The sequence below is a fragment of the Onychomys torridus genome, chromosome 6 (genome assembly GCF_903995425.1).
Source record: "Onychomys torridus chromosome 6, mOncTor1.1, whole genome shotgun sequence".
NCBI lineage: Eukaryota > Metazoa > Chordata > Mammalia > Rodentia > Cricetidae > Onychomys > Onychomys torridus.
In genome coordinates, this window is record NC_050448.1 from 74,772,697 (window position 1) to 74,784,337 (window position 11,641).

The following is an 11,641-nucleotide window of genomic DNA, read 5'->3' on the forward strand; positions in this document are numbered from 1 at the left end:
AGGCCCAGATTGGGTTCTAGGCATTGCCTCTTGGTCGTCAGATCACTGAGTATTAAAGTGCTGGAACTGTCTCAGAGCCATTGGGAGGATTAAGTACAAAGCCTTCGGAGAATTTCTGGGTCATGTAGAAACTGTAACATGACTAACTTTTAGTTCCTAATGTTTGCTTTAATTTTAGTAATTTCAGAGTGACTTATTTCATATATTTGGGCTCAGAGACTCTACCATGTATAAAAAATAATGTACAGTGATGTTTTTAAAGTATGAATTGACTTTGTCCTTGAGGTAGCTCTGTCACAGTGAGGAGCAGCATTTAGTGCTTCCTTTAAAATAGACAGTTTAAAAATGAAATGTTCTCTTAAGTATTTCTGGCATTTTACCCAAAATTCAATATATTAACTCCTGCTGCTTTTCCCCCATGTGAATATATTTATTTAAATACTCAGGTAAAATATGATTGTCTACACTGATGAGTACTTCTAGGTGTGACTTACGGTGACTTTGTTTTGATTAGATACAAGAGGAATTTGAAGGCTGTTTATTTTGTTCATCCAACATTCCGCTCTAAGGTACAGTATTCGTGTTTTGACTAACCCTGGACTGAAGTGCACTGCATGCTCGGGACGCTGTAACTGCTTATTTGTCTGCGGTGTTCACTGCTGAGTTGCTGTGTTCCTGATGTTTGCTTGTCTCTGACTCTGGTACTCTTCTGAACAACCTTATCAACCATAGCTTCCCAGGCCTTGCCTTGTTGTGCTTGAGCTTTGCTCGTGCTGTTAGCCCAGAATCCATTCTCTCCTCTCTGCTTATGGCCAACCCCTGCTTGTCTTTCGTATCTTGGTTCAATAGTTACTTTCTGTCTGAAACCTTCCTAGTGTAATCCTGCAGCTGGTAAATATCCCACATTGAGTCACTTAAGATTTCAAAGATGTGATCATTGTGATGATTTTATTCTAAGTACACATTTAATGTTCTACCTTTGGGGGTTAACGTGTAAGGGCTTGAATGTAGCTATTTTGCTCACAATTACTTTTTTAGTGCCTAGTCCTCACTTCATCAAGAAATCTAATCCCTTGGTCCTTATGTGCTCTAAAAATGTCATACTTGTTGCTTACATCTTCCTATGTCCAGTCGAGCACACATCCCATCGCTTGAGCCACTCTAGTAAGTGCCTGGCACAACTGATAGCGCTTTACTCTTTCATCACACCTGCCCATGAGACTTAGACTAGAGAAAATCTGTTTACTGTGCATCGCCTTATGGAGAAATCATAGAGCTGTTGAGTTTTGGAGTCCTCCATGGACTCGCAGTCTTCACTGCTGTAGCTGTTCACATTGATGAAGTGTCTGGGGGCTCTTTATTCTCCACCAGCCCCATCATACTAGTTCCTCTTCACATATTACCTGCCTCATCCTTACCAAATGCATAAGGCATCAGTAAGAAACTCTGTACCCTCCCCATCCCAACTCATCCCACCACCTGCTCCCTGTTCTGTTATGGCCTCCCTTTTTCAGTGTTATGAAAATGTGTTCCTTCTTAACCAAGGACAGTTTCTCTATCTGTGTTCCAGTTACCATAGTAACAACCAATAGGGTTATTATTGTTTATTTTGAGCACTTGCTGTGTCTCGTTTCTTCCTGCATTATCTTTGAGTATGCTTATAAAGAGAGGCATTCCCATTCATAGGCAAGGGGATTGATACTTGGATTAAGTACTTTCCCAAGATTACCAACAATGAGTGGCAAAGGCCAGATTTGAATCTAAACTGTATTAGAGAATATTCCAAACCTCTTTAAAGAAATTAGCGTCTTTCTTCCACTTAACTGGATCGAAGCACCGACTCACTTCTACTTTTCCTTCCTTCCTCTGTCCTCACCTTCCCTTCTGTGCCTTAGTCATTCTTGTGTGTGCCACGCCTTCAGACACATGCAGTGCTTCATTCTGTGTTTGGGGAAGTAGTCAGCCTAAAGTTTAGAAGCAGGATTTGGGGGCCCAGGGTCTAGTCTCTGTTCTACCAATCTCATTTACCATCTCAGCTAAGTGGTGTAGCCCTTCAGTCCTTTACACAGTGGGAGTAATGCCTACCTCAGTGTACTCAGAAGGAGGAAGTGAGTTGGCACATCTCAAACCCTGAAAACAACTCTTGACATAGACACTCACAAATGTTAGCTGACATTGCCACCATCTTGGATTGTTTCACATGGAGTCAGTTCAGATATGGGGTTGCTGCCTTGGCTGCAGCCAGATGCCACTGTAATACCTTGCCGTTATTTGGGGGAATGAGTAGTGAGAGAGTAAGGTCCATGTATAATAAAATCCTATATAAATTTTAGTAAATCAAAACTATGTATAGAATGTTTCTAAATGTGAGATAAAATTAACAAATTATCAAATCATCACCATTCTGACTTCCATATGTTCATGTCATTTCCAAGACATTCTGACCAACATGGTATTAAATTAATTGCTTGTTAAATTGCTTTTTCTTCCATGTTTACTGATAGAAAGAAAGCTAATAGAATGTAAACCCCAGGAGATTATCTGAGTGCAATGTGTGAACTGTATCTTCTTGGATTATGTTCTGTGACCTTTATTTTTGGCTTTGCATTTTTGAATAATTAGATGGAAAAATCTAACATTCACAAAAACATCTGAACTATTCTTTCCAAAAATTGTTAATTTTCTTTAGTTCTTTATTGTAGATATTAAGTAATGAAAGCAAGCCTTAATGTATATTTTTTAGCTTGTGTTATACACAATTGAAATTTTAAAGCTAAGGCAAATAAAACTAAAATGGTGGGGGGGGCAAATTGGTATTCTTGGGTCCTCTCAAACAGTATCTTTTAACTGAGTTTCCACTTCTGTCTGCTTTGAATAATTTTCTCCTGTCAACATATATGGGATATAAAAGGAAGGCAAGATGGGAGAAACTCTCAGGTTCTGTTTCTCTTCTGCAGATGGGATGTGTTAAGGTCTGCCCATGCTTCTCCAGTGCTGCCTGCCCCATGTAGTCCCGCCTGGGCCCCTGCAGTCTGCAGCTACTTATAAAATAATCGCTCAGAGACTTAATATTATTTATAACTGCTTGACCATTAGCTCAAGCTTATTACTGACTAGCTTTTACACTTAAATTAACCCATAATTCTTTCGTTGTTGTTGTTGTTTTGTTTTGTTTTTTGTTTTTGTTTTTCGAGACAGGGTTTCTCTGTAGCTTTGGAGCCTGTCCTGGACTAGCTCTGTAGACCAGGCTGGCCTCGAACTCACAGAGATCCACCTGCCTCTGCCTCCCGAGTGCTGGAAGGCACTGCGTGCGCCACCACCGCCCGGCTATAATTCTTATCTATATTTAGCCACGTGGCTTGCTACCTTTTCTCATTTCTGCCTTGTCATCTTGCTTCCTCTGTGTCTGGCTGGTGACTCCTGACTCTGCCCTTCCTCTTCCCAGAATTCTCCTCATCTGCTTGTCCCACCTATACTTCCTGCCTGGGTACTGGCCAATCAGTGTTTTATTAAACCAGTGTACAAAAGCATTATCCCACCACAGCCCCCAACCCTTTCCCATCAATATCCCACCATGTCAGTACAGGATAGCCTACTTAAGAATCCTGTCAAAGAATTGGATAACAACAGACCTTAAAATATCATACAAATGTAACTTCATTTTATAGATGGTGAAACTGAGAAAGAAGTGTGATTTATGAAGGAGTGCTGCACTTTCCCTGAGTAGTGGTAAAGTAAGCTACAGGCTCCATCTGTTAGTTTCTTTGAGCAAATGCTGAGTTCTCCTAGATAAATGCTGAGCATCAGACTATGAATCTGACATGGTTCTAATGTCTCCAGACTGTTCATTGTTATGCAGTAGCATGGAGGCACAAGGTGCAGGTGGAACACTTAGAAGGAATGTCCTTTTGCAGCTTTGGATGAAAATGGGCCAAGGAAATCTTCAAATAGGACAACAGTTAAGATTTGAGGATAAAGATGTCAGGGCTGAAGCAAGACATGTAAAAGATTTGAGGTAAGAAAAGAAAAAGCTCCAGGGAAGTGTGAAGTGCACAGCAGACAGCTGGTGTGGGGCTAGCTCCTGCACACAGTCTCCTCGCAGCCACTGCTAGTTCACCAGCTGCGTCTGTCATGAGTTTTCAAGCTCATGCCGGAACTGCTTCCTAATCTAGTTCTAGAAGCTTGTTTCCAGAAAGGGTGTGTGATAACACATGTTAACACAAGTTCATTTTGATGAGCAGTTCCTTTACTGTTCAACTCATTTCATTCTAATCTTGCCTCGTGTTTCCCCTACTCCATGTCAATCCTCCAGATAATAATAATATGGATGTGCATCAGCCATCAGTAATGACCCAGGCCACAAAGACCACCATAAAATAGGCCTTAAGTTCATTCATCCTTTAACAAGTGCTTGGAACCCAGCTCTGTGGATACTGTCATTCCAGGATTTTCTTCCAGAAACCAGAGAGGTTGAGCAGAAATGAATGTGGCTGAAATGGTAGAAAGCAGGACCAAGTCTCGGGTCTCTGCAAGTGAGATGTAAATGGGAGTATGGAAGAGTCAGCAGAAGGGGTAGCCTAGAGCAGTAAGTGAGAAATGGGGGATGGCACCTGACCCAGTTTGGGAAATTTGAATAGGCTTTACCTAGTGATAATGTAGTTCAGTGTCATCTGTTATGTATCCTATCTTACAAGTAAGTTTGAAGGAATTATGTCATATTAGGGAAGGAAGTATGTCATATTAGGGTTTGGGATATGTCAAAGGTTTGGAAGAGCCACTGAGGAATGTGATAGCATACCGAAGAGAATTTAATAAAAACAGTATATGAATGGAAAGCACCCAAAGTGACATGAAGGCTATCCAGAGTGGCTGTGGTCTATCTAGGGTTTTTAGTACTGTTTTGGAATATATTAGACAGTCCACTGAAAACTCCTGTGCATCTGCTTCCATCTTTTGTAAATGGGCATAGCAACATTATCACACCTACTGCAGTGGACTCTTATGTAACCTGTTGATAAAAAATCAGATAGTTAAACAATATATAAGTTGTAGCTGTTGCCTACCATATGTCTTGATATCAGAAATACCACTTGCTACCAGAAATTTTCTTTCTTTTTTTTTTTTTTCTAAACTAACAAACCTTTTCACTTACATTTTGAAAAGTGACTTAAACAAAGGTGAGATTCACTGGTTTTCTACCTTTAAAAACAAGCAAAGCATATTCATAAAAAGGGAGGGGTGGGGTTGGGGATTTAGCTCAGTGGTAGAGCACTTACCTAGCAAGCACAAGGCCCTGGGTTCGGTCCTCAGCTCCAGAAAAAGAAAAAAAAGGGGGGGAGGGGTAAGTTTCATTTTCACACATGTATATAATGCACTTAGATCATAATCAGTCCCCATTATTATTTCTTATATATGGATTCTGCATATAGGAGAAAATGTGTAATGTTGTCTTTGTAATCCAGTTTATTTTGCTTAACATCATAATCTCCATTTCCATCCATTTTTCTGTAAATGCATTAATCTCATTCTTCTTTACAGCTGAAGAAAAATCCCTTGTATATATGTTTGAATAAACACACTCACAGACATACACACTGCTTTGATTGGCTTCAACGGGACCATATGCACTTATCAAAGGAAAGATATCTGAGTTCCAAGATACCTAAACCTACTGTACCAAAATATTGATTATTATACCAAATAACGCAGAAGCCTTTTTCCAGACAATGTATTTGAATCATATTCTCCCCCACCCCCACCTCCTCCCAGATCCTCCCTTCTTGCCCAAACTTGTGCTCTGTCTCCCTCCCTCCATCTCTCCCTCCCTCCCCTCTCCAACATCCAAACCCAAGCCAAACAACAATCAAACAAAAAATAAAACAAATACAAGAAAGCTGTGCAGTCCATTTTGTGTTGGCCAACTATTCCTGGCATGGGGCCTGCCCTGGAGTGTGATGTACCCAGTGACCTCCATTTTCCCCGTCCTAGCAGGTAGGAATTATAGCTTCAGTCACGGGTCAAGAGCATGTGTTGAGTCTCAGCATACTGTACGTACAGGAGTGTATCTGCACTGAGACAAAAGCTCTGTGGAACAGCCTCGGTATTGTAGCCCCAGTGATGCCATTGTTCTTTTTTAGATGTTCCTTGTAATCTATGGAATTATTGTGCAAATCACTAACAAACTACAAACGCCACTTTAAAAATAACTTGTTACTATATAATTTCAAATATCTTGAATTACAGATTTTAACTAGTATAAAATTTCAAAGGTGTATGTATTCTTAATGGTGGCTATTGGCTTAAATTATTTTTCTCTCCTATTAATCAGGTCTCAACATGGTTTTTCACCACCTTTTCTGTCTCAGGACTGAAGGACAAAATCCACCATATAGACAGCCTACACCAGCTCTTTTCTGCCATATCACCAGAGCAGATAGACTTTCCTCCTTTTGTCCTTGAATATGACGCCAGGGTAAGTGCCTGTTCTCCTTTGCCTTGTGTAGTGTGTGAGTATGTTACGGAGTGGCAGGTGTGAGCATCTTAGTGTGTTATATGCTACATGCATAGTAAGAAGGCTACTTCACAGAGCTTGTCTCATTATATGTAGATATACTCTTGTGTGTGCAGTGTGCTGAGACACAGTATATTCTACAGAGCAGCAGCTGTGAGCATATATATGAATGTGTGAACATGCTACACAGCAGCAGCTGTAAGCATGTGAGTGTGTAAGTGTTGGCAGAGCAACAGCTGTGAGCTTTGGGATAATATTTTAGTATTTTTCATGCAGTAACCCAAGAGGACTTTCCAGTCATGAATTTAAAGCTGGTCTTTTGTTGTGTGGACAGTTTCTTAAGATTGAGGCTTTTTTAGCTATATGAATAGCCAAACTGGACTGGTGTCCACTTGCAGCATAGACATTAAGTCAGGCAGCCTCTCGCAGTAGTTCCTGCCCTGTTACACATTGTATTTTCTGAAGATTATGGTAATGTTTTTAATGTATCTACCATGTTAGTGATGTTATTTATAGGTACATTCATAGATCTGTTGCTGAAGAACTAATTATGCCATCTCTTAAACTTCACTAAAATTCTTTTCTATTGTATGTATTCACAACATCACCTTTTGAATATTTTTTTTTAATTGAGAACTTTGCCAAAAGTAATCAAGCACCTCGTCTAGCTGTTGCTGATTATGTATTCTTCTGCATGAGCCAGAGGACATATTGGAAAGTAATACTGAGTCTAAAGCATTCTCCCCTAATTGTTATGCAACATGTTGTATACCTTCAAGGAAAAGTCATGCAGGACATTTCTCTCTAAACTTTCTCCAACTTCAACGATGACTTCTGTTCCCCTTATGTGGAAAGCAAAATATTTAACGTGTTCTAATAGCTAATAAAATTTCACATTTGGCTGTTGCACAGAAAGGATTTGTAACTGGAGCAGCTAGATCATTGAACAAAGATCACTCAGTATATGGGATGGGAAAAGGCTACATCCGTCTGTGTTTACTTGAAGATCGCTGGAGTAACAACTGACTGTTGTCTGCCTTTGAACCCCACCTGTCAGGCTTGAATTAATAGCAGGAAATGTAGAAGGCACAGAAGAACATGTGGATACCCAAAATTTGAATGCCATTTCTAAGCTACTACCTAAATGTATCATTTCTTTCCTGCAAATACTGAAATATTACTCCACCAGACTTGAGCTTGCTTTTGTTTTGCCTGTGTGTTTTAGCTTTCTGTTGTTTTGAGTGTCAGAAAGGACACCTAGTGGGCAGTTTAATGTTATGGAGTCAAAATGAGCCAGAAGCTCAGCCATTCTTCAGAGCAGATGCTCTGAGCAGAAATTGAGCCTGGTGTCATAACCAGGGAATCAAAAGGACATCTAAGAAGACTTTCTGATAACAAGTAAATCTGACCAGGTATGGGGGGAAAAAAGAAAATAGAAACAAATCTCAGAATTGGCTACATTTCTGGAAACTTAGAGGAAAATACATAGTATGCATTTTAGCACGTCTATCATGATCAGTAATCTAAGCAATTCTGCATTTTTAATATGCAGAAAGTAATGACCCAAGAAATATATCCTCAAAGAGAAATCGATTCTGAACACCTCTGTATGGGTTCTCTTCAGATCTGCATTGATTTTTGTGGCAAACTAATGGTGCATGGCTGATTGATATGCAATGCCATGAAACAGCTTCCTACATAACTTCACACTGTACAGGAGATCACTGAGCCACCAACTAGCTTCTCTATTTCTAGAAGCAATCACAGTAATCTGAAGAATTCTCACCAGTCAAAATGGTATATACTCTGATTTTATTTGTAAGAATGCTGACTCACTCTTTTCTGAAAGTTGCCTCAGTATTATTTTTACTGCTTTTCAAAGTTCCCTTTTAATGTTGCAGAAACTGTTGGCTTCCTAAATGACATAAATCTTTGAAATGGTTTTTTAAGTCCACTGAAACTGATACCAGTCAACACCAATTCAGTCCTTTACTAAATAAAGAGCCTATTATGTGCTATCAAATGTAAGGCACAACTAAACATAAAATATGCCAACTCTTTACTCCTTTTTCCCAATTATGATTTACATTTTCCTTACCAATCATTATCCAACCATCCCCTGGTATCTCAGGTCCACATTCCATAAACTCCGTGTCACACACTGAACACACTACCTGGACCTTTCCAAATCTTGAGAGACTTTCCCTCACATTGCTTCTCTGGGCACAGAAATACCATCCATCAGAAGCACTTGCTTTCTCCTCCATCTCCCACGACTACTTTGTCTCCAGTGTCACACTCTAAATGTGTCCTAACTTCAAACCCCTGTGCCCTCAGCAGCATGGCTTCCCTCTGGTCTCAGCTGAGGCCCAGTCCTTCCTTAGACTTGCCGGTCTTCATCACACTCCCTGCTCTTCCACACTGGCTTCTCTGCAGAGGAATGTAATGGCTGCTCTCCCTCCTAGAACACTCCCCAGATGGCAAAGCCATGCCCTTTAGCACTGCACGTAGTGGCAGAATGTCATGCTGTGCCCTCTGCCTATCCTTGAACACTGTCTCCTCATACTCCAACCCCCTCATTTTTATGCCTGTCTTTAGTCCTTATAGACAGATGGTTCTGTTGTTTTGAGTGTCAGAAAGACCAGGTCTAACTCAGTGATCCCTGAACTGGGAGGTAAATGCCATGAAGCAATATATACTTCCTCCTCCTCCTCCCTCCTCACTCCTGACTGTTGCCTTACATTAATAGTAAGCATTTTCTGCTTGTGGCTTACTGAAAAACAAGATCTTTGCCAAAGAAATACTTTTCCTAAAAGTGAGACTCCAGTCTTACATGTCATAAGTCTAATCTAGGACCCTCCTACCATAAAGTTAGCTGCCTTGTTTTTAACCACGATTATCCACAGTGGGGGCCAAAGAATTTCTCCTTACACTAGTTGGTTGCTTTCTACATTGGACATTAAGCTTCTGGCATTTAATTCTCCATCTTGACGTGGAGCTAAATGGCCTAAGAACTGTAATTGTTACAAGCCTCGCCACTTGGGTGTGTCCTGAAGATGCCTGCTGCCAAACAGTGACAGCTACTAAAATCTTCAGAAATCGTTTTTATTGTCCCATAACTAAATGAAGAATCAGCAATGAGAAGGTAACACCATCGAGCAAGTGTCCAGTGTCAAGACAAACTTATCTTTAAATTTAAGCTCAGCTTGTTACCCAGGAGGCACTTTAGTTTATATAATCTGTGTGCTCTTCGTTTTCCTTGTCAGGAAAATGATGTTGCCCATCTTGTGACGTCATGTGAGAACTTAAAGGAGCAGTGAAACCAAGGAGTCTATAAGGAGTCCAGCACCCAGGATGTTCAATAAGCCTCGCTGTTTCTAAAGCACATTGCCATTCTTGTGGTTTCTCCCTACTTTACACCAGCTCTGACACACTCCAGTGAGACTGCTCAGTGCCACATACGTGCTGGACATTTCAAACGCACTTTTCCATGTATTGCAAGTCCCTGTTTTGCACATCTTCTTAACTTGCCCGTTGCTTAAAGCTTTCATCTTTTTTCTCTCCACAGGAAAATGGGCCTTATTTTGCATCTTATCCTCCATCACCAGATTTGTGACCTTCCGTCTTCCCAGGACTTCTTGGTCAGAATTCCATTTCACAATTCACCACCTATCGGAAGTGATGTTCATTTTTGCTGTACAGATCCAGAGAGCTTTTGTCCCCACCTCTCTGGTATTTTTTTATTGACTATATATTTTCTGGAACATAAACAGTCTAAAACTGGTAGGCCATACGGAACTGCATACATTTTAAATTTGTATATTTGTATCAAATGGAAATGTTTGTTTTTAGAGCATTAATAGAAACTGGGGATCAACTTTTGAGTGTCTTCAGTTTCCTGGACTCTGGACTCTCTGTTACACAGGCCACTAACATTGTTCACAGCATCTCTTAAACAGTGCACGCTTCCTTTGTGTATTTAAGTGTTTCTCAAAGTGTATACAACCAATGTATGCTGAACAGATGCATTGTTTCCCTCAAACCCTGGCTTTAATACCATCTACATTTTATACGGACGATCTGATCATAATATAGAATTGTCCAGGACCAAGAATATGGAAATGTGTCTGATTGAAACTATAAAAATCTTCAGCAAAACATAGGACTTGCACTTTGGTGGTAAAAGGTACGAGTGAGCTGTAAGTGCTTCCTGGATTATACGGTTTGTTAAGATCAACACTGTTCTGATCTCAGCAGTGTGGGGAACACAAAGACTGTATCTTCAACTCTTTCTATTGTGATTGGTCTCCTTATCTAAAGAATGTATGTGCTAACAGCACTTCTAAGTAAAGAGCATTTGCTGAGACTCCATGCCTGACCACACTGCTGTCATACATGATTATATTGGCTAGTATCTCTTGAATGGCCTCCATTATAGAGTAGAAGTGTGTAATAGTACACAAATCCAAGGACCTGATAATTCACTCTCCAGAAGACTTTTGCCACTTGGGCTTTATGTGTGCCTTAGCTTGTTTATGGGTGAAAATCAGACTTATGCAGCCTACCTCACAGAGGTAACATGAAAATAGCTTTTAGAAAGAATTTAGCTGTTCCAGGATTCAGAGGGTTGGGGGAGTAGGGAGTATGGTAGGGTGCCTTCAGTTAGTTCTTAATGTTAATGAGAGTAAATATATGTAAAGGAATTCTGTACAACATTCCATGGGCCTTGATACCTTTTGAGTGATTGAGTTGTGTTTAGGGATGGGGCACAAAAAAAAAAAAAAAAAAAAAACCCCACCCCTCACCCTCTGACCACTTCCTGCTTTGTAGCTTTTCTACTGGCTCTCCTACAATGCTGCCATTTAACGAGAGACATCTGTTACCCATTAACAGTTTTTTCTTGAATTAAGGTCAAAGCATTATCATTTCCATGTGGGTGTCTTTATGGTCCTTTTGGTGCCTAAACCCACCCACCTCTATCTCCTTCACTGTATTATGCACATTCGCAGTTCAGAGAAGAAAAAGAATCATTCTGAGCTCATGTGAGAATTTAAAGGGCTAGTGAAAACAGTCGGTGCTTCCAAGGATCCATTCCTCTTTGCCTAAACACTCTTCAGTAGAGGAAAAGAA

General features: G+C 40.3%; 1 protein-coding gene across 1 annotated transcript in view; it reads left to right on the forward strand.

Moving 5' to 3' along the window:
* Gdap2 (ganglioside induced differentiation associated protein 2) overlaps nucleotides 1-11,303 on the forward strand; it is a 48,360-nt gene extending 37,057 nt beyond the window's left edge. Inside the window, exons 12-14 of the mRNA XM_036189842.1 lie at nucleotides 515-569; nucleotides 6,329-6,472; nucleotides 10,080-11,303. Coding sequence (XP_036045735.1) covers nucleotides 515-569; nucleotides 6,329-6,472; nucleotides 10,080-10,127 — 247 coding nt within the window. The 3' untranslated portion in view covers nucleotides 10,128-11,303. The remainder of the gene's footprint in view (nucleotides 1-514; nucleotides 570-6,328; nucleotides 6,473-10,079) is intronic.
* The last annotated feature ends 338 nt before the right edge of the window (nucleotides 11,304-11,641 follow it).